Source organism: Crinia signifera, chromosome 7, assembly GCF_055691185.1.
Source record: "Crinia signifera chromosome 7, ASM5569118v1, whole genome shotgun sequence".
NCBI classification, from domain to species: Eukaryota; Metazoa; Chordata; class Amphibia; order Anura; family Myobatrachidae; genus Crinia; species Crinia signifera.
The window spans coordinates 163,923,703-163,947,663 of record NC_139223.1 but is presented as its reverse complement, the minus strand read 5'-3'; the positions used below and the strand labels follow the sequence as shown (position 1 = coordinate 163,947,663).

General features: G+C 44.7%; 2 protein-coding genes across 6 annotated transcripts; both read left to right on the top strand.

Annotated features, from left to right (window-relative positions):
* Positions 1–318: 318 nt before the first annotated feature.
* LOC146019605 (gamma-crystallin-3-like) lies at positions 319–3,632 on the top strand. Of its 2 annotated transcripts, none has more exons than XM_083152114.1 (3): positions 319–532; positions 2,181–2,423; positions 3,338–3,632. In XM_083152114.1, exons 1-3 carry the CDS (start codon positions 524–526, stop codon positions 3,611–3,613), a joined length of 528 nt encoding a protein of 175 aa, XP_083008240.1. In that variant the 5' UTR covers positions 319–523; the 3' UTR covers positions 3,614–3,632. The 2 variants fall into 2 exon arrangements, with proteins under 2 accessions (XP_083008240.1, XP_083008241.1); XM_083152115.1 differs by lacking the exon at positions 319–532 and adding an exon at positions 1,939–1,953.
* An 8,767-nt stretch (positions 3,633–12,399) lies between these two features.
* LOC146019604 (gamma-crystallin-3-like) lies at positions 12,400–21,125 on the top strand. 4 transcript variants are annotated; one of them, XM_083152111.1, is made up of 3 exons: positions 12,400–12,408; positions 15,711–15,953; positions 20,850–21,125. In XM_083152111.1, the coding sequence occupies exons 1-3, from the start codon at positions 12,400–12,402 to the stop codon at positions 21,123–21,125; spliced, it is 528 nt and encodes a 175-aa protein (XP_083008237.1). The 4 variants fall into 4 exon arrangements, with proteins under 4 accessions (XP_083008237.1, XP_083008238.1, XP_083008236.1 ...); XM_083152112.1 differs by having other exon boundaries at positions 15,711–15,957; positions 20,857–21,125; XM_083152110.1 differs by having other exon boundaries at positions 12,400–12,420; positions 15,711–15,957; positions 20,857–21,125.
* Positions 21,126–23,961: the final 2,836 nt, after the last annotated feature.

Below are 23,961 nucleotides of genomic sequence, written 5' to 3'. Positions count from 1 at the left end.
CAAATAACTAATTAATAGAAAACAATTAATGTCCGCTGGACAGAATGTTTTTGTAGACTGAGGCTGTCTGATTATTACAGCTTATCCTGATGTAACCCTCACTCGGTCTGGTCATTTCCAATGTTTTCTGTCTGGTACAATACAGTGACTTCAATAGAAGCCAGTGAAATTAATACGTATCATTGTAGCAGCAGAATAGTCCGCGATCCACGTTACAGTATGGTGAATGTGCTTGCATTTTTGTTTTCTTTTGAAGGATTTTCTATAGAGAGGTTCAACTAGGATTTTATTGGCCAATCAAACAATTACTAAGCAGAAATGCTGTCACCAGCACAAGTAACAACAGTAGTATAGACAGCAACGCAACAAACGCAGAAATTATATACCTAGATGCTGTATGTTCTCTTCCAATAACTATTCACGATCAGTAATATATGCAAATCCTGCCTTTGTGTTTGTACGTTTATATAGACGCAGTCAGGCGCTCAGATGAACAGTGGTCAGTCTACGAAATCCATCCAAAATGGGGAAGGTAAGATTTTCATTAACGTATGGAAGTTTTAATAAACACGGTGATGAACGGACATTATATTGTCATACAATTTAGGTCACATTTTATTTTCTTTAGCGAAAGGGAATCAGAATGTACAGTATTTTAAGAAGTATGCAGATTTATGTTAATTTCATTCAGCTTTAACCCTTTGAGTGCCAACATCTCTGTGAGAGATGTGCAAAATATCGGCTACAAATGCCAGCGTTGCTCACATTTGTTATATAAATTCAAATAAAAAAAAAATGTGTAAAAAGAAAAAAAGATTATGGGTGAAATGTAATAGGATGAGAGTTTCAGAAAGTGAGAGATTTGTTAAGAAATCTCAGAGATTTCTTACCAAATCTTTCACTTTCTGATTCTCTCTTCCTATTAAATGTCACCATATATTTCCTATATAAGGTAACATTACAGGTCATTATGAAATAAATGTTTGCTCGGCATTTTAACACCTATTTTTACAAATTTACTTGGCATTCAAAGGGTTAAACCATGACGTGGTTCTTGGTGTACATCAAACGTTTATCTCTACAGAACTGTGGGGCAGATTTATTAAGCTTGGAGAAGAGATAAACTGGAGATAAAGCGGAGAAAAGGTAAAAGGAGATAAAGCACCAGCCAATCAACTCCCAACTGTCTTTTTCAAACACAGCTGATTGGCTGGTGCTTTATCTCCTTTTACCTTTTCTCCGCTTTATCTCCAGTTTATCTCTTCTCCAAGCTTAATAAATCTGCCCCTGTGTTTCTAAGCGGTAAATTTACTAAATCTTCTAAACATGAAAAGTGGTGATGTGACCCTCAGCGCCCAATCAAATTTTGTCTAATATTTTGTAGGATGCAATAGGAATCTGAACTCTTTTCATTTTCAGAAACTTTAGTAAATGTACTCCTAAATCAGACAACATAGCTCTCATCTGTAGTTGTAGACCATTAAATCCACAGAACTTCTGACACTGCAACTAAATTATGTTGTTAGGTCAAATTCTACTGTGTATATTCAATAGGTTGGAAGTGTCTATGTCATCTGACAACAGTTTGTCACCATAAGGTTGATGTGCATATGGTTGAAACCATCAAAACATTGACAAGGTCAAATGGTTGACGGGGCTAGGAATGATGCATGAAAAGTTCACCATGAGTTTTTTTTTAAAGTTTTTAAAAGTTTTATCGATTACTTTCACTCCGAATGAGAACAGTAGCGCAATGAGGCACCTTGCCTGCAGCAGGGCGAGCAGGGCGGAGAGGTGCACTTACTTGGGGTCCATGAACTTTCATGTGTCAACTGTTGCAATGCCAACTTTTTGCTTGTATTGATATTTTTTCTATGTTGACCATGTAGGCTCAACGCAGATACTGTCATAGTACTTATGGTCTTTCCAGTATGAGATATGAGTAGGGGGAGGGTGGTTGGGCATCATCTGTTAGTTTTATCTTACAATGTATTTCTGGCTTCTTTTTTTTTTTTACAGAACTATGTGTAGTATTATTATAATTATAATTATTATTATTACTATTAGTAGTAGTAGTAGTAGTAGTAGTAGTAATAATAGATTAATATATCAATGATATATTGGCTTCAGGAAGTTTTTTTCTAAGAATTATTGCAATTCTGAATACTCTCTCTTCATAGATCATCTTTTACGAGGACAAAAATTTCCAGGGCCGCTCCTATGAGTGCAACTGTGACTCTGCCGACCTACACTCCTTCTTCAGCCGCTGCAACTCCATCCGCGTGGAGAATGGAAACTGGATGATCTATGAGCACCCCAACTACAAGGGGCACCAGTACTTCCTGAAGAAAGGGGAGTACCCCGACTTCCAGAAGTGGTTGGGTTTCAATGACTCCATCAGGTCCTGCCGCTTGACCCCACAAGTAGGATCTCTTTCTGCTATATCAACCATAACAAAGCACATGAATGACAATCCTCAGAGTACTGCATTGTTTAATAGTAGACCATAGACTTAACCAGCAGTGATGACTAAGCACATACTGAACTTACTGTATCTAGCGCACAAAAAATAAAAGTAAAAAAACAACAACACACACTGGTTCTGGACATAGATGATCGTGTTGACCTGGGCATAATTATATTAAAGTGTACAGTGTAGTCTATGCAGCCTACAGCAGTAACTGAAGCGGGACGTGGTTACCACCCTGGCAGACGGTATGGCAGCAGCCAGAGTACTGACACTGGCATCCAAACTGGAGGCCACAACACCTGCACCAAAAAACCAACATTGGTGAGGAGGCCAATATCGGAATCACAACTGGTGGCATAATGAATGTAATAATGAGGGGTAGGACATGAAGGATATTGTTTTTTTTTTTTTTTTTTTTGGGGGGGGGGGGGTAGGTTTAGGCACTATCTGTATAATTAGGGTTACACTATAAGTGTGTGTGTGTGTGTGTGTGTGTGTGTGTGTGTGAATGTTAGGGCTAGGCTGAGATAGGGAGGGTTAGAGTTAGGTACTTGGAAGGGTTTGGCTGCGGGGCCAGAGGGTTAGGGCAAGACTGCTTGATAAGAAGGTTATGGTTAGGCATTAATGGGGAGGATTAGGGTTGGGCTATGGGGGGAGTGTTAGAAATGTGGGCAGGGCAACGGTAAGTATAATTACTGGACCCATGTCACAATTACCTCTATTGGGATCCCGGCATCCGTATTCTGCTGGCATCCGTATTGTGATTGCCATCATCCCATACGCCAATCATCTGTGTTTATTCCCCTGAAACGGTATACTTAATGTATAATCATAAATAAATAATGCCCACGTTATTCTGTCTTCTAGCACCGTGGAACCTTCAGAATTAGGGTTTACGAGAAGGAGAATTTTGGAGGCCAAATGATGGAATTTACAGAGGACTGTCCACATGTCTACGAGCAGTTCCGTAACAATGACATTCATTCCTGCAGCATCCCTGAAGGCCAATGGATATTTTATGAAGAGGCCAACTACAGAGGCTGCCAATACTACCTGAAACCTGGCGAGTACAGGAGATATTCTGACTGGGGTGCGAGCAGCCCCCGTGTTGGATCCTTCAGGAGAGTTCTGGATTTCTTTTGAGGCCTTCAACTGAAAGATGAAAAAATGTTACAGCTGCAATGAATAAAATCCTCATCAGTGTCACCGAAATGTTTTGTTTTCTTTTCCTTTACTCCCCAAGCTCCCCAATAACCGGATATAGTTACCGTAAGAACAACAATAGTGCTTAAAGTTTTATAAAACCAAACAATGACATCAATCAATGATTTCTCTTGCCTTCGCTAAGAAAAGTCAGCTTGGACTGATTTTTCTAGCACCCGCAATCTCCAAATTCGGGGCAGGCGCTGACAATTTGTGAGCCTGCCCCAAGCAAACCTTGTTATTCCTCATAATGACCGGTAATGTCACCTTATATAGGAAATATAATCTTTTTTTACAAAACATTTTTTATTTGATTTTATATAACAAATGTGAGTGACGCTGGCATTTATAGGCAATACTTTAAACATCTCTCACAGAGATATTGACACTCGAAGGGTTAAGTAACATATGCTTTAACCCATATTAATAAAGTCCTGAGATGATGGTAATCCCAATAGTAATCTGGATAATTACTTAATTGAACAAATAGAAATGATATTTATAAGAGAGCGCAAATGATCAATAATGCAGTTTAATAATCATGTTTACAATATTAATATACTGATTAATATGTAAATAAGAACTTCCACCAATATGGCAAAAAAAAATATATTATAATATTGATATGAAATCCATCATTCCCATCAGCAAATAATCTATAATTGTCGTAGTATCAAGCGCTTTGCTCCACCTCCTAGTATGAACTGACCAGTGGATTACAAGTAGGCAGTCTCAATTACTGGGGCAGATGTATGAAGCAGTGATGAGGGAGGAGAAGTGGCCCATGGCAACCAATCAGCACTGAAGTAACATCTATAGTTAGCATAATATTAAATTATACAGAGCAGTTGATTGGTTGCCATGGGGCACTTCTTCTATGGCTCACTTCTCTTATCACTGCTTCATACCTCTACCCCACTGCTCCCAAGAACGTGGTTTGATCTGAAGCTTGTAAAGAGAGTGAGTTATCTGGTAGATAACGGCAGGGCCGGCAACAGAAATCTTGGGGCCCCATACACTGTTATCTCTGGGGCACCCCACCCCATTAAACGCTAACAACCCCCTTCCATGCTGGAACATAAACTGGACGTACTACCGCACCCAGCGGCCTGCGCTATATCACACAGACACACTCCCACTCCCTCGCCCTACAGCTTGCGCTCTATAACACCAAAACACTCCCCCACCCCGTGGCCTGAGCTCCCTCACCCCGTCGCCCAGGCTCTATCACACTGAAGCTCTCCCTCACCCCACGCCCTGCGCTCCATCACACTGACACACTCCCTCACCCCATGGCCTGGGCTCTATCATACTGACATACTCCCTCACCCTGCAGCCAAATTTATATCACACTGACGCACTACCTCAACCCACAGCCTGCGCTCTATCACACTGATGCACACCCTTACCCTGAGGCCTGCACTCCCTAACCCTGCAGCCTGCGCTTTATCACACTGACGCACACCCTTACCCTGAGGCCTGCACTCCCTAACCCTGCAGCCTGCGCTCTATCACACTGACGCACACCCTTACCCTGAGGCCTGCACTCCCTAACCCTGCAGCCTGCGCTCTATCACACTGACGCACACCCTTACCCTGAGGCCTGCACTCCCTAACCCTGCAGCCTGCGCTCTATCACACTGACGCACACCCTTACCCTGAGGCCTGCACTCCCTAACCCTGCAGCCTGCGCTCTATCACACTGACGCACACCCTTACCCTGAGGCCTGCACTCCCTAACCCTGCAGCCTGCGCTCTAACGCGGACACGCTTCCTAACCCTCCATCCAGACCCCCGCAGGCTAGTCCTGAATCTCCCTGCTAGTGCTTAACCCTCCTATCCTGCAGCCTAACCCTTACCCCCTAGGCTTACCCTAACCACCCCACATATATATACACACACATACAGCACTCAGTCTTACCTATGTGCAGAGTGCATGGAAGGCTGGCTGGGCGGGCCTGGAATACAACAGCCTCTCGTCTCCCTCATGCTGAGAAAGAAGCAGCATCAGCAACAGCCACCTGCAGCTCTGCCCCCTGGCTGGGTCCCCTCTAGCTCCACCCCTAATGGGTCCTGTGTAACCCCGCCCACCCGCTGAGCGGGGCAGCCGGGCTGTTGGTTAGCCATCTGGAAGGGGAGAGTTGTGGGCTGAGTGGCATGATGACTAAGTGGGTGGGGGGCCTGTTTTGAGGCCTCTAAGTTTGGCGGGGCATAAGTCAGCTGTCTCCTTTGACCCCCCTGTCACCGGGCCTGGATAATGGTAGAGAAGTAGATAATGCCGTTGTGGAGCCGGTGTGTGTAGACTGTCCGACATTCAGTTAGCTCTTTAGGGCAGTGGGGGGTGTCTCAGGCTCCAAAGGTCACGTCTGCCACCCATTGATGCACGATGACAGGAAGCCAGGCGTTTGAGGACGGTAACCAGATGTTTTCTGGGAGAGTCAGGGGAAACGCTGGCATGCCCAGGATATGTCCATGAAACCATACAGAGTCAGCCTGATTCTAGAGCACCAGCTGAGTAGGTTGTGGGTAATGCCCAGTCTGCACACTTCGGCAAAATCATTAGTTGGGGAGAGAGTTGCGAATGGATTTGCAGCTATTCGCCAATCTGCAATGAGGCGGGACTATCTAATCGCAGGGCACTGCAAATTAACACCGATCAGGTCTGAAGAACCCCCTATGTCACCAAGTCAAAAATGTAAACTATATAGTCTGACTGACCATCCTACAATACAGAAGACATTCTAGCAACTGCCACAGAGCTTTCTAGACACTATCATACAATATACTGGATCTAAGTGACTGTGATTCAATACAGAGATCATCTTAGTCACTGATATACAATACAGAGTGCACTATCATGACCACTTAAAATACAGACAGTGTCTAGCCAATATAAAATTTATGGCTAGCAGTACAGTGCAGAGATATTTCTTGGAACCTCCATACAATACAGAGAGCATTTCAGCGACCATCCTACAATACACATAACGCCTTAGTGCCTTCCATAAAATAAAAAATATACGTAAAATCTTTAAAAATAAGAAAGCATTCTATTGGCCACTACGAAACATGTGGATCAGGATGTAATTAGAGATGATTTTGGTCCAATTTTGTGAAAAACTTTAAAGTGACTGCCATACAATACAAAGAGCATCCTGGCAGCTGCCATATATTACTGAAAGTATTGAAGTTAGCAATTATTAATAAAGAGTGAATTTCCACTGGTCAACAGACTATACAGATAGCATATTCCCGACCACCATACATTACAAAGAATACTAGTGACTGCAATTAGAAACAGAGAGCATCTTAGTGACTACCATACAACACAAAGCGCATCCTGCATAATGACACAGACAGTATCTTGGTGATTGCCATACAACACAGAGAGCATCTTAGTAATTTCCATACAAAACAGAGAGCATTTTGGTGATTACCATACAACACAGAGAGCATCTTACTAATTGGCATACAACACAGAGATTATTTTAGTGATTGCCATACAACACAGAGAGCATCTTACTAATTGGCATACAACACAGAGATTATCTTAGTGATTGCCATACAACACAGAGAGCATCTTAGTGAATGCCATTCAACACAGAGAGCATTTTAGTGATTACCATACAACACAGAGATTATCTTAGTGATTGCCATACAACACAGAGAGCATCTTAGTGACTGCAATACAACACAGAGTGCATCTTCGTGATTACCATACAACCCAGAGAGTATCTCAGTGACTACCATACAACAAAGGGAGTAACTTCGTGATTGCCATACGACAACTATAGTATCTTAGTGACTGCCCTACAATACAGAGAGCATATTATGGATTGCCAAACAACACAGAGAGCATCTTAGTGATTGCTGTACAACAGAGAGCATCTTAGTGATTGCCATATGACACAGAGAGCATCTTAGTGATTGCTATACAACACAGAGAGCATCTTAGTGATTGCCATACAACACAGAGAGCATCATAGTGACCACCATACAACACAGAGAACATCATAGTGACTGCCATACAACACAGAGAACATCATAGTGACTGCCATACAACACAGAGAACATCATAGTGACTGCCATACAACACAGAGAGCATCATAGTGACCACCATACAACACAGAGAACATCATAGTGACTGCCATACAACACAGAGAACATCATAGTGACTGCCATACAACACAGAGAGCATCATAGTAACTGCAATACAACACAGAGAGCATCATAGTGACTGCCATGCAACACAGGGAGCATCATAGTGACTGCCATACAACACAGAGAACATCATAGTGACTGCCATACAACAGAGAGCCTCATAGTAACTGTCATACAATAGAAGGAGCATCCTAGTAGATTTGCTTTCCCAAAATGATGCCTGTTCTAATTATTTGAACAACTAAATGATCAACTCCATATTGTACCACCTCATAATTATTCCCCTAATAACATGGCCCCTCTATTTGATTCTACTCCATATTAAGCTGCCAAAGTATTTACAGTAATGTCCCTCTTATTACATCCTAAATATTGTATATCGATTAACACTCTTATTATAGCTGTCCATGGATTTTCCCCATCAAATGCATGCGGTATGTGGTCATTAGATCCACAGTCAAAAGTCAACCACTATTGGTAGACAATCAAAAGGTCGACACGCAAAAAAAGTTTGACGTGATTTCGGTCAACATGATCTAAAGATTGACACACGTAAAAAGGTTGACGTGGAAAAGGTGGACATGGGAAACGTTGGCATGAGTTTTTTTACAACAAAATTATCAGCCCGCCGCCCACCGCCCAGGGACGCTGGGACTGTCCCTGGCTTCAGTCCTTGAAGGGTTAATACGGGGGGGGACACCCTCTTATTGGGGGGTACACACTAGCCCAGGTACCCCATCCAGGGATGACCAGCCAGGGTGTTCATGTGGACCTTGCGTCAAAGTGTCCCAGTGCTGGTTCCATAATACGGGGTACTCCAGTATTTTTATCCCCTATATTTTAGGAACTAGGACCGGTCCAAAAGCCTGGTGCTGATATCCTAAATGCGGGGAACCACATCACTCCCCCCTCCCCTATTTGGGAAACCAGAACCAGCCCAATGAGCCCAAGGCTGGTTATGTGTAGAAGGGAGGACCCCTATGTCATTTTTTCTATTATTTTTTTTTACTTTTGGACAGTGCCATGCACAGATCTCACTGAACTGCGCATGGTTCTGTAAAACTCGCTAACCTGGACCTGGCCTATTTTATTGGCGATTTTTCATAATGTTTAATGTCTGAGTTGAAAAATTGCACACCTTATTACATTCGAGATTTTGATGTTTTCTATGAAAAAAACATCTGGATGTGATTTTGAATGTGCGCGTCTTTCGGTCACGGCAAAATGTGCGATTTTTGTTTTTTGACTAGAAAATCGCACATTTCTAAATATTGCATCCTATTACATTTCACCCCATTTCTGACGAGTGAAACCACAAGGTTATTAGTCTATGGAATATATACAGTGTACATTGTAGACCTGAAAGTGAGGCTACTTCAGTTTGTTATAGACACCTCTCCCATCTACCCTTAGGTGGTTTTAATCAGCACAGGTTCCTGCACCTGCTGATTACATAGTAAAATGGACACCATTTAAGGGTAACACTTGGATAAATTGGTTATAAAGTGTTAGTATTAGGGATTAGGGACCCATCTGATTAAGGTCATCTGGACACGGTGGATGGGCCTACAGATTTGTGTCCAGAAATTCACTGATACTCCATGTTATTTATAATATTATGGTCTATCAGTATTCTTGGTGCTTACAGTGTGTACCTGCATTTTTCTTTTTCCTGTGTGATATTAGATGCCTCAGCATGGTAGCAAGGGTGGATCTCCCGAAGGCAACGCACATACATTGCTGCCAGGCTCCAGCCCTGAAAGGGGCACCTGACTGTTGTGTTGTCCCCCAACTCTCCCCGACACATCCAGTAGCAGCGTGTTTCCCTCCGCGTTGCACCTTGGCTTCCCGGCCTGCTCCTCAGTCAGTCATGCCGAGCCTAGTACACAGAGGGAAAGCACTGTGCTGATTCTGATAGGCACTCCCCTCTGTGTCCTAGACTCAGGGATCTGCTGAGCAGGCTGTGCTGTGATCGGGGAGGAGCAGACAGTTCGGAAGGACAGTACAGCACGGAGGGTGACGTGCTGTCACTGCCTGTGCTGTGGCTGGGAGAGTTGGGAGACAGTGCACATAACGTGCGCTGATACCCCTACTCCCCCTAGTGATCTTTCATACATCTTCCCCAGTGTGAGGTATAAAGCAGGTTGGATACAGTGCGAGGTATAGAGCAGGTTGGATACAGTGCGGAATATACAGTAGGGCCAGATTTAGGGTTCTAGAATAAATAGTAGAAAATGTCTAGGTCGTCAATCACTACATCGACCACTACTGGTCAATAGTTAGTAGGTCTGCACCTCAAAGTGGTTGACTCACTAGGTCAACAGTGACTAAAGGTTGACACAAGCAAAAGATCGATGGTTGACACATGAAAAGGTTGTCCCTAACCGCTGTAGACATTCTGAGGAAGCCTACGTTTAAGGTTATTCACCACTGGAGGGTTAGGCCTCAGGGTGAGGTGCTGGTTAGACTGTAGGGCAGTGATGGCTAACCTTGACACTCCAGCTGTTGTTGAACTACAGATCCCAGCATACTCTGCTGCTACAGTTTTACTATTTGGCCATGCTAAAACTGGTGCAGGGCATGCTGGGATGTATAGTTTAATAACAGCTGGAGTGTCAAGGTTAGCCGTCACTACTGTAGGGGGAGGTAAGGTGTAGGGAGCAACCCCCACCCCCCCACCCCGTCATTTCTGGCACTTCTCTTTTTAACCAACATGTAATGAAGGGGACCCCAGAAACATTAGTCAGCAGTTCTGACAGTATGCTCGCTGCGGGCCCTAATAAATCAGGGGGCCATCCATCCTGCTGGTCTAGACACTCCTGCTCTCTTGATACTGCTGCCAGATCTTTTCCATGAGGCCACCCCCTTTTTTGGGAACATGCTGGGAGTAGAGATGGGCAAAACGGGGCACTGACGAGAGCTGGGATCCAGCAGATCAGCCCGTTAAAAGATCCGGATCTTTTACACGGGGCAACATCTCACTTTCAAAGGAGGGGTAATTTCATAATAACGAAGCATAATTTGTTTCACAATAATTTTTTGCCATTTTTTTTTTACTTTAAAAAAAATAAAAACCAGTGAGCTGAACAAATAAGAACATACATGACTGAGTAAAACACTGATCGATGGCTGGGTGCAGAATCGCCATTGATGGCAACCATCGATGGCGTCTGCAACGATGGCCATCCATAGCAGCAGCAGCCTTGTTATTCTTTCTTTTACTTGCAGTCACAGCACTGTACTCAGTCTCCGGAGCCAGTACATCCCAGCTGCCACAGGTGGCAGTGCTGAGATCAGGAAAATGCATTGTAATGAAAAACGAAACTGAAAGTAAAAGAACGACGGGTCACCTTTTTGGAATCGGCGGCTCCCTCAGTCTCTTATGGGATCCATCCAAAAGACCCGCTTCGTTTGCGAACGACCCATCTCTAGCTGGGAGTGTGCAGCTTACGCCTTGCACTGGGGTCCAGCTGTGAGAGTTTCAAATGTTGGAAGGTCGGCATTCTGACAGTTCAACCCTGCAAATATTCTCATATGGACCTAATGATTGTCAACATGTCAACTGTCGACAAGTACCACCACACCCCTATAATACCCCTTTTACACCATCTTAAATATCCCAAGGTTTTGCATGTGAACGCGCACCGACCTGCGATTTTTGTCAGTGGAAATGGTGACCCGGTAAAAATCCCGGGTCTTGTGGGAACCAAGCAGGGTTTTTAACAGTTTAAACCTGGGTAATGAGCCATGGAAATTACTTTTTTGACCCTGGCAATGGGAGGCTGCCCGGCTATCCGCTGCTGACAGCCCTTCCCGGTGCCTGCCCACCCGTCGCAGACCAGCTCACCTGCCACATACCTACCTGCCCGATGGTGCCTGCCCTTTGTTAACCAGCCTCCCCAGGCCAGTACTTGCCCACCCGTCCATGACCCCCCCTCCCCCTCCTCCCCCCCCCCCCCCCATCGCTAACCTCCTAACTGTCCTTACCCACCCTGCTGCTCTGCTTTCCCGGGATCAACCTGGGAAAAAAGGCAGTCGAATTGTGGACCATGGAGGGGATCCACCAAATTCCTGGGTCAACATCCTGCGTGTGTGACCCAGGGATTTTAGTGAAAAACGATATAATACACAAGTCCTTTTATTACAAATGACATTTGCTTCTAGAGTAGTTCTTTTCTATTTCCCCTTAGATAGGCTGCGCTCACGGCATAGTGTAACCGGTCGTGTGATGTGCGTCCCAGACAAAGCTTCTGTCTCTCATACAGTATTTCCCTATGAATAATCACTAGAAGCACATCAGGGAAAGTGGTGCGTACTGTACATTGTGCACAGGATTTGCTGATAGTTACATGGGCAATAGAAGAAAACATGCTCTGCGCATCAGAAATAAAACAATGGGCATCAAAGAGAACAGAACTAACCATTGTTTTACCTATTGTTAGCAAAGAGAATGTATTACAGAAAATACATTTACATGAGCCAGGACTAGTGTATATATATCTGGCTGCAGAATACACAGACAGAACACAGACTCTACAACTCTGATCTGCCAGCCCTGAGCCAACATGGGAAAGGTAAGGGGGAAGGCTTATATTCTAATACTTGAAGAGGGGGTGGGGGAGATATATCAAGTCTTGGAGGAGAGAGATAACATGGAGAAGCTTCCCCAGACATTCAGAAAGCTTCGAACTATAATCCATCTAGAACAGTGTATGACATTAAGGCGTAAATGTACTAAGTTCTACTGAAGATGGGATGTTGTCCATAGCAACCCTAGAAGGGACTAAATAAATAAATAAATAAATAAGGAGAGTCAGGTTGGTTGCTATGGGCTACATGCCATCTTCAACAGAACTCCCATCTTAGTAAATTTACCCTTAAGAAGCTGATTGATTTCTTTAGGCAACTTCTCCACTTTGAGTTCTTGGAGAGAGATAAAATGGAAAGATATAATATACCAGCCAATCAGCTCCTGTCATTTACTACTTTTCTCCTTCATGGTGTTACGTCTCCTGCTACAGTACCTTTCTCCTTCATGGTGCTATTTCTCCAGCTACGGTACCTTTCTTCTTCATGGTGCTACTTCTCCAGCTACAGTACCTTTCTCCTTCACGGTGCTACTTCTCCAGCTACAGTACCTTTCTCCTTCATGGTGCTATTTCTCCAGCTACGGTACCTTTCTCCTTCACGGTGCTACTTCTCCAGTTACAGTACCTTTCTCCTTCATGGTGTTACGTCTCCAGCTACGGTACCTTTCTCCTTCATGGTGCTATTTCTCCAGCTACGGTACCTTTCTTCTTCACGGTGCTACTTCTCCAGCTACAGTACCTTTCTCCTTCATGGTGCTATTTCTTCAGCTACGGTACCTTTCTTCTTCATGGTGCTATTTCTCCAGCTACAGTACCTTTCTCCTTCACGGTGTTACGTCTCCTGCTACAGTACCTTTCTCCTTCATGGTGCTATTTCTCCAGCTACGGTACCTTTCTTCTTCATGGTGCTACTTCTCCAGCTACAGTACCTTTCTCCTTCACTGTGCTACTTCTCCAGCTACAGTACCTTTCTCCTTCATGGTGCTATTTCTCCAGCTACGGTACCTTTCTCCTTCACGGTGCTACTTCTCCAGTTACAGTACCTTTCTCCTTCATGGTGTTACGGCTCCAGCTACGGTACCTTTCTCCTTCATGGTGCTATTTCTCCAGCTACGGTACCTTTCTTCTTCACGGTGCTACTTCTCCAGCTACAGTACCTTTCTCCTTCATGGTGCTATTTCTTCAGCTACGGTACCTTTCTTCTTCATGGTGCTATTTCTCCAGCTACGGTACCTTTCTTCTTCATGGTGCTACTTCTCCAGCTACGGTACCTTTCTTCTTCATGGTGCTATTTCTCCAGCTACGGTACCTTTCTTCTTCATGGTGCTATTTCTCCAGCTATGGTACCTTTCTTCTTCATGGTGCTACTCCTCCAGCTACGGTACCTTTCTTCTTCATGGTGCTATTTCTCCAGCTACGGTACCTTTCTTCTTCATGGTGCTACTTCTCCAGTTACGGTACCTTTCTCCTTCATGGTGCTAATTCTCCAGCTACAGTACATTTCTCCTTCATGGTGTTACTTCTCCAGTTACAGTACCTTTCTCCTTCATGGTGCTACTTCTCCAGCTACAGTACCTTTCTCCTTCATGGTGCTACTTCTCCAGCTACAGTACCTTTCTCCTTCATGGTGCTACTTCTCCAGCTACAGTACCTTTTTCCTTCATGGTGCTACTTCTCCAGCTACAGTACCTTTCTTCTTCATGGTGCTACTTCTCCAGTTACAGTACCTTTCTCCTTCATGGTGCTAATTCTCCAGCTACAGTACCTTTCTCCTTCATGGTGTTACTTCTCCAGTTACAGTACCTTTCTCCTTCATGGTGCTATTTCTCCTGCTACAGTACCTTTCTCCTTCATGGTGCTACTTCTGAAGCTACAGTACCTTTCTCCTTCATGGTGCTACTTCTCTAGCTACAGTACCTTTCTCCTTCATGGTGCTACTTCTCCTGCTACAGTACCTTTCTCCTTCATGGTGCTACTTCTCCAGCTACAGTACCTTTCTCCTTCATGGTGCTACTTCTCCAGTTACAGTACCTTTCTCCTTCATGGTGCTAATTCTCCAGCTACAGTACCTTTCTCCTTCATGGTGTTACTTCTCCAGTTACAGTACCTTTCTCCTTCATGGTGCTACTTCTCCAGCTACAGTACCTTTCTCCTTCATGGTGCTACTTCTCCAGCTACAGTACCTTTCTCCTTCATGGTGCTACTTCTCCAGCTACAGTACCTTTTTCCTTCATGGTGCTACTTCTCCAGCTACAGTACCTTTCTTCTTCATGGTGCTACTTCTCCAGTTACAGTACCTTTCTCCTTCATGGTGCTAATTCTCCAGCTACAGTACCTTTCTCCTTCATGGTGTTACTTCTCCAGTTACAGTACCTTTCTCCTTCATGGTGCTATTTCTCCTGCTACAGTACCTTTCTCCTTCATGGTGCTACTTCTGAAGCTACAGTACCTTTCTCCTTCATGGTGCTACTTCTCTAGCTACAGTACCTTTCTCCTTCATGGTGCTACTTCTCCTGCTACAGTACCTTTCTCCTTCATGGTGCTACTTCTCCAGCTACAGTACCTTTCTCCTTCATGATGCTACTTCTCCAGCTACAGTACCTTTCTCCTTCAAGGTGCTACTTCTCCAGCTACAGTACCTTTCTCCTTCATGGTGCTATTTCTCCTGCTACAGTACCTTTCTCCTTCATGGTGCTTCTTCTCCAGCTACAGTACCTTTCTCCTTCATGGTGCTACTTCTCCAGCTACAGTACCTTTCTCCTTCATGGTGCTACTTCTCCAGCTACAGTACCTTTCTCCTTCATGGTGCTACTTCTCCAGCTACAGTACCTTTCTCCTTCATGGTGCCATTTATCCTGCTACAGTACCTTTCTCCTGCATGCTGCTACTTTTCCTTTGTGTTGTTGAAATAAAATAGTGATAAATCAGAAGATCAAAATCATGACTTTTCCCTCCATTTTGAACCTTAGCTTGTAGTGTCAATGGTACCAGTGCTTTCTGTAATAGGGTGCGATATTTGCGATCTCTAAAAAAATCTCACATTTCACAAGGTGCAATTTTTAGACAAAGTCAGAATTCGCATGCGATTTAGTGCAATTTTTAAGTAATGAAAATGTGCAAATGTTTAGACAGATCAAAAATTTTTACCACAATTTGCACGTTATTACTGTACATGTGTAATTTTTTGAATGTCTAAAAATCTCACCCTATTACATTTTGCCTATGTTAACTGTATCTTCATTTTATTATGAAATAGCTTTTGATTCAACGTTTTGTATTTTTTTCAGATCATCTTCTACGAGGACAAGAACTTCCAGGGCCGCTCCCACGAGTGCAGCTCCGACTGTTCCGATCTTCACTCCTACTTCAGCCGCTGCAACTCCATCCGGGTGGAGAATGGAAACTGGATGCTTTATGAATTCCCCAATTTTAAGGGGCACCAGTACTTCCTGAGGAAGGGGGAGTACCCCGACTTCCAGCAATGGATGGGCTTTAATGATTCCATCCGATCTTGTCGTTTAACCCCTCAAGTGAGTTATCCTACTTGGACAATATTACTATTATTATTATTGTTATTATTATTATTATTATGTAATGAATAGAAATAAGAGCTGAAGGTATCTATAAAACAAAGATATTTCTTTTTTTATATTGGAGCTTTTCAAATTTCTGTAGATAGTGACAATGACCAGTAAATAGGCCAACAGTGAATAAGTTGACCCCATAAGGTTGTCAATTACTGTAGAAATGGTTGACATGATGACATAATTATAGTCAACACACATACAGTGTGGTCGATATAGATTTATTTCCTATTCATTCCATACTTTACCGTCCCCCTCTACTACCATTGGGAATAGTACCTGGACCGAGCTCAGGGTAAGTAGAGCGGGCCACCTGGCCCATGCCATGACATTTGAAGTGAGCCCAGGAGGATACACATTACCACTAATTTGGCTTTTCCATGGTTCAACATGCAGAACATTGCCCAAAATGTAAAAAAAACTGTGTAGACCATTTTTTGTGTTGACCGATGTTGACACTGTGTATCATTCTTTTGTATTGGGCAAATTTTTAAGGTGTTTACCATTTACATTTGACCTTGTTGTGCTTTTGACCCTCTTACCGTGTGAATATTGACCATATGGGGTCAACCTACAGTATTAACGGTTGACCTATGTTTGGTCATCCTAATGCCCCACATCCATTTCTGACCCAGGATAGATGTGGAGCCCTAGAGCTATTAATAAACTAATCATTGTACCTAAATCAGGGCCGGCTCTGCCATTAGACAGTTGTCTAGGGAGCCCAGAATTTGGGGGGCACCCCTGAGTCTATCGCTAAAATGGACTCTGGGAGAAGCGTCCTGGTAGAACTTAATGCAAATAACAGGTGTTGAACTCCTAAGAAGCCACCTCCACACGTTCCACTGAGGTATTGGAAAGTGGGTACTGGTGTGGGGGTGGTGGTGGGGGCAGTAAGTTGAAGATTTGGCTAGGGTGCCAAAATACCTTACACATATGCTGCGCTAACCACGTAGTAGATTGAGGAGGATAGAAATTCCCAGTTTCATCTTTTTACTCACAGCAGCAAGTTGTCTAAAACCAAAGCCGGCCCTAGCCTAAATGACACCCTAGGCAAGATTTCGGCTGGTGCCCCCCTAGCACCGCCACTAGTTCCGCCTATGACACTGCTCCCCTTTCCCAGCACCATCAACCCTCATCATAGCAGTCATCATTTTGGTGCTCCTACCCGCAATATTTTAAATAGAAACAGTGCACACATTCGGTGCGCAGCCCAAACAGGGGTGTGTTCTTGCTGGCAAGGGGCATGGCCACACAATAGTACCCCCAATTCAAATTATGCCACACATTAGTGCAACTTTATTCACATTATATCATGCAATGGTGTCTCTTATTCACGTTACATCACACAGTAGTACCACTTTACCTTATGTACATTACTCCTCACATTATTCACATTAGACCCTTAGAAAAAAATCCTGAGAAAATATTGTATTGTAAGCACCTCCATGGCCACACTGCAACCCAGCACAAAGCAGTGTGTGCTGGGCAGAGGAGAAGAGCTGCAGCTGCTGCTGTCACTTAAGGGGAGGGGGCCCGGGGATCCCACTGGGCCCTTCCATCAGACTTTGGCCTGGGTAATTTGTACCCCCTTCCCCTTTCTCTTGGCACCCCTGATAATACCACACAGTAATGCCCCTTACACATGACACACATTATTAATGTCCATATAAACATAATGCCCCTTACACATATGCCAATCTTTATTAATGCCCTTATACACATAATGCCCATTACAAATATGTTGCACATTATTAATGCCCTTATACACATAATGCCTGTTACACATATGTCGCACATTATTAATGCATTTATACATGACACACATAATGCCCCTTACACATATGCTGAACACTATTGCACAACCAACCCACCCGCAGACAGCACTCGCACAGCCGCTAACACTGTGACCTCTGCTTGGATACAGATGTTTCCTCATACATCTTGCCTCAATAGGCCATGCAGCTCCTGGCCAGTTCTGATAACGTTGGGTGCCTTTTTTGCAGAAAATCCATCTTATTTGCATTGTTATGACCAGCACACACAAGGAGCTTCTGATGATTAAAATATTATGTGGCATGCCTATATTCTGTGTGCGACTGTGGCTGTTCCTGCATACAGAATGCTATGTTACAGTGATTTCCATGAATACACTATTTCATATGCAGATACAGCCTCACTCACACACAGAATATAGGCATGCTGCATATCATTTTAATCACCAGAAGCTGCTGGTGCCCCTAGGCATTTGCCTAGTTTGCCTATGCCTAGGGCCGGCTCTGTCTAAAACAACATTTAACCTTATTATTACATCTGCAAACCACTTAACATATACTTTCACTTGTTTTTGTCAGATTTTTGGGAAGCATCGGCTTAAGCATGACAGAATGCCATAATTTCCAGTGACTGGATATTCTAACAATTAATATTCTACACCTGAATTCATATAATAAATTGTTATTTATTACATTTACTCAGCGGTGTAGCTAGGTGTCATGGTGCCTGGAGCAAGGGCATATTTCGCGCCCCCCCCCCCTCCCCCGGTAATGAATTAGGGGCGTGGCTAACATGTGTTGGCATGTTACATTTGAAAAGAAAAAACTTAAAAAAACACTGTAACGGAATCTGCTGCGCTATATAAGACACTGTAACGGAATCTGCTGCGCTATATAAGACGCGGTAAAGGAATCTGCTGCACTATATAAGACACTGTAACGGAATCTGCTGCGCTATATAAGACACTGTAATGGAATCTGCTGCACTATATAAGACGCGGTAAAGGAATCTGCTGCACTATATAAGACACTGTAACGGGATCTGCTGCACTATATAAGACGCGGTAAAGGAATCTGCTGCACTATATAAGACACTAACGGAATCTGCTGCGCTATATAAGGTGCTGTAACGGAATCTGCTGCACAATATAACACTCTGTAACGAAATCTGCTGCACTATATAAGACGCTGTAACGGAATCTGCTGCGCTATATAAGACACTGTAACGGAATCTGCTGCGTTATATAAGACACTGTAACGGAATCTGCTGCGCTATATAAGACACTGTCACAGAATCTGCTGCGCTATATAACACTATGTAATGGAATCTGCTGCGCTATATAAGACACTGTAACGGAATCTGCTGCACTATATAAGACACTGTAACGGAATCTGCTGCACTAAATAAGACACTGTAACGGAATCTGCTGCGCTATATAAGGCACTGTAACGGAATCTGCTGCGCTATATAAGACACTGTAATAACGGAATCTGCTGCACTATATAAGACACTGTAACGGAATCTGCTGCACTAAATAAGACACTCTCTCCCGCCCCTCCCCCCCCCCACCCCCCCGCACCCCCCACCCCCTCGAATCCACCAAAAAAAAAAAGCATATTATTAAGCATGTTTATTGTAAGAACTTTTTTAGCTTTAATAGAAACTAAAAACACTCCACCTTCAACAAGGCACGGGCGGCAGCCAGCAAGGCACCTTCTCCTCCTCCAGGCTACAGCCAGCGCTTGGGAAGGCTGATGAGTGAAGCTGCTGTAGCCTGGGAGGGGGTCAGAGACAGGTGACTCTGGCTGCCGCTGGGAGTGACTGGGAGGGGTCTGTGCAGTGTGTCACTCAGTGACAGATAGTGCTGCTAGTAGTGCTACGCTGCCTGCGCTGCCCGGAAGCCGGACCGAGCAGCAGCAGCAGCAATTCTGTGACAGCCGGAGGACATAGCCTAGGGGTACCGCCAGTGTCCGACGTGTCAGCCCGCCGCCCGGCCTCACCGCCCGTGACGCTTGGCGGCAGGGACCGGGCGAGCAGGCAGGGCAGGAGGCAGCAGGCGCCGGGATCATTTGCGGAGGGGGGGCGGGCCGGCGGCGCCAGTCAACCAATCGCCGCGCGGAGGCTCCGCCCTCCTTACGCCTCTGCCGCCAGTGTCCGACGTGTCAGCCCGCCGCCCGGCCTCCCCGCCCTTGACACTTGGCGGCAGGGACCGGGCGAGCAGGCAGGGCAGGAGGCAGCAGGCGCCGGGATCATTTGCGGAGGGGGGGCGGGCCGGCGGCGCCAGTCAACCAATCGCCGCCCGGAGCATGAGCTCCGGTGGCTCCGCCCTCCCTACGCCTCTGCATTTACTGTAATCTCAGCATGTGGTATACACTATACAGAAAAATACAGTATAATACAACACAACTGCATTAACTTAGTTTATCTGTTGCCATATGCACCATTTGTTTGATGATACTTCCCCCCTTTAAAGTTGGACAGCCAACTACTAGTCATCGAAGGAAGCGCACCTCAACCAAGCCATTACACTCAGACTGGTGACCTGCCGTTCTTTTCCTCCACAAAACAGCCAATGATCAATTGCCAAAAACAAAAGGCAGGAGGGTGGGAAGAATGGAAACAGAGAGTGTTTGCTCACGGCGGCAAGTCACATGATGTCCTTGCCTCATCGAAGGCAGACTAAATCACGTGATGTTCCTTCATGCCAGATCCCATCCTATAGGTTTAAATTACCTCATTTCTTATAGCAATAATATGGTTTCTCCTATATGGCAAAAACTCTTACAAGACACATCCTATATTTTGTGTTCAAAAATGTACTTTTGACCCATAACCAATTAAACAGTAAATCAAAATACAGAAAGCCTAACGCCAAAATGAGTATTACTCATCCCAAAAAAGTTGTAGGATATACAGTAGGATATTATCGCTTCCCCCAATATTTCCTTGTAGTAATGTTTTATCGCTATAGTAGAGTAGCTGTCCTTAGCTAGTGGTGCTGAACTGATCTCTTTACCTGTCCCCTGGTCTTTTATGATTAATGATTTGTTTCTGTGTACCTCCCAGCACCGAGGCTCCTTTAAGTTGAGAATCTACGAGAGAGAGGACTTCAGAGGCCAGATGATGGAGTTTACTGAGGATTGCCCACTGGTGCACCAGCAATTCCATTACCATGACATCCACTCCTGCAACGTCCTTGAGGGATACTGGATCTTCTATGAAGAGCCTAACTTCCGGGGACGTCAGTACTACCTGAGGCCCGGAGAGTACCGCAGATACACTGACTGGGGAGCCATGAATAGCCGCGTTGGGTCTTTTAGGAGAGCCACTGATTTATACTGATGATGATCATGCCGCAAAACTTCGCTTCTGTTTATGGAACATCTTCAAATACTTTATTTTTGCCTTACACATTCGCAGATCAAATAAAAAGAAAATAATTACAAAGAATATTTACTCTGCAGCGCTTGACGTTTATTGGGTTAAGATTTAATACAATAGATGTAATGTTTATAAGGGGTTCTACTTTGCAATGAGTTTATATGGGTGACTGGTGACTGGGGAAAAACATACAAATTGATGACGTTGTTTGATGGGCATCTACAGTACATGGATGGATGAAGGTCATGAGTAAGCAACACATTTAAGCCCTGTACACACGCTTCGATTTGCTTTAGATTCAATGTTAGATTCAATTTTCAATTAGATCTGGCATTAGCTCTTCCCATTCGATTTGGCATTAGATCTGTACTTTTGCATTTACATTGTACGCATTCAATTTACTGGATTGAATTAGATATTTCCTTGGCTGCGCAGTAGACCTTTCTGTTGGATTTTGAGAAAACGGGAGTGCAGATCGAATCGAATGCAGATCGAAAGTGTCCCAAAAACCATTCTATGTAGATTAGATTTTGCTTCTATAAGCAAAATCGAATCGAAAATAGCCATAAATCGATGCGTGTGTACACAGCTTTAGAAAGATGCAGCATGTCTATGATGTTTAGAAAATATAGATATGGGGGGGGGGGGGGTTGTGCCCCCTGCCTCCACAAGTGCCTCCCCATGTGCACTTATCATCTCTCCTACCCAGAGCTGGCCCTAGCCAATTTCATGCCCAAGGCAAGATTTTGGCTGGTGCCCGCTAGCACCACCGCTGAAATACACACAAGTAAGGGTATGCAGGACAGAAGGGAGGATGTAGTTAGATGCTGAGGGTGGTAGGGAGGGAGTAGGGAGACGCAGAGTGCTATGGAGGATGTAGTGAGACACAGGGTGGTAGGGAGGGCATAGGGAGATGCAGGGCACTAAGGAGGGTGCAGTGAGATGTAGGGCATAGGGATAAAGAGAGTGACTACAGGGACACAGGGAGAGTGACAGCGGGGAAATGGACAGTGACAACGGTGACATAGGGACAGGGAGAGTAACAACGGGGATAGAGAGAGGGACAGTAGGGAAAGACAGCTACAGTGACAGTGGGGACACAGAGACAGCAAGAGTGATAGTGGGAAACAGGGAGAGTGCCAGTAGGGACAGTGACAGTGGGGACACGGAGAGAGGGAGAATGACAATAAGGACACGGAGACCGGGCGAGGGACAGCGGGAGACCGGACGAGGGACAGTGGGAGACAGAGGAGAAAGTACAGTGTGCTGAAGCACCTTCCACTATATTTTAATTATAGTATGGTAGTTACTTACTGTACGTGGTGTTTCCAGCCAGTGACGCCCAGTGGGGATCCAGAGGCAGCAGGTTGCGGAGCCAGGGCACCCCAGGCGGGTGCCTGACAGCAGCAGGGAGAAGTCCAGAAGCAGCAGGGCGGAGAGCCAGGCACAACCCAGGCGGGTGCCCTGGAGTGGCAGGAAGGCATATTTTAATATACAGCGCAGCCCCACATCTAGTCAAGTCAGCTTACAGCATCCGCTCCTACACTATCACTGGCGGGCACCGGTCGGCCAGTTCAGCTTGGAAGTGTAGGTGGTGCCAGGGGCGGATCCAGGATAAAATGACAGGGGGGGCACAATAATAAAAAAGGGTTTGGGTGGGTGAGGGGCGGTGTTAGTAGTGCCGGTGTACATGCTAAGAGAGCGGCATGAGAGGGTGGGAATGGAATTAAAAATAGGCCCTGGCATTTAAAGTACGCAGGCCCACCATGGCGACAAAAGTGAAGGATGTAGTTGTGCGCGCGCCAAAGGCGCGCTCCAGAAAAGGTTGTGCGGCCACTCAACAGGGGGCGTGTCAACACCATATACAACTTCTACACATTATGCAACAAAATACTAGACCCCATTATACTTGCCCCTTACACATGATGCCAAATGGAATGAGCCAAAATTTACATAATGCCACATGGATTGAGCCAAAATTCAAATAATGCCACATGGATTGTGTCAAAATTCCCATAATGCCACATGGATTGAGCCAAAATTGACATAATAATACACACGGATTGAGCCAAAATTCACATAATGCCAAATGGATTGTGTCAAAATTCACATAATGCCACACGGATTGAGCCAAATGCATAAAATGCCATACGGATTGAGCCAAAATTTACATAATGCTACACGGATTGGGAAAAAATTCGGTACTCTTTACTTAGAAGGGCGCCCATCTCGGCCATCTCGGGCATTGAATGCACTAAAAAATCAGGTGCGATGCGACAGACGAGATGCCCGAGATTTCCCATAGGGAACAATGTTAAATGTCTCAATTGACCCGATTTTCCTGTTCAATGCCTCAATTGACCCAATTTTTCCATAGGAAACAATGTTAAATGGGCCACAGAGGCCAAATAGGCACCCTGAAGTGAATAATGGCCTCTGTGGCCCATTTAACATTGTTTCCTTTGGAAAAATCGGGTCAATTGAGGCATTGAACAGGAAAATTGGGTCAATTGAGACATTTAACATTGCTCCCTATGGGAAATCTCGGGCATCTCGTCGGTTGATCGCACCCGATTTTTTAGTGCATTCAATGCCCGAGATGCCCGAGATTTTTTACTAACGATGCCCACGATCAAAATCGTGGGCGCCCTTCTAAGTAAAGAGTACCAAAAATTCACATAATGCCACACGGATTGAGCCAAAATTCTCATAATGCCACATGGATTGAGCCAAAATTCACATAATGCCACACGGATTGAGACAAAATTCACATAATGCCACATGGATTGAGCCAGAA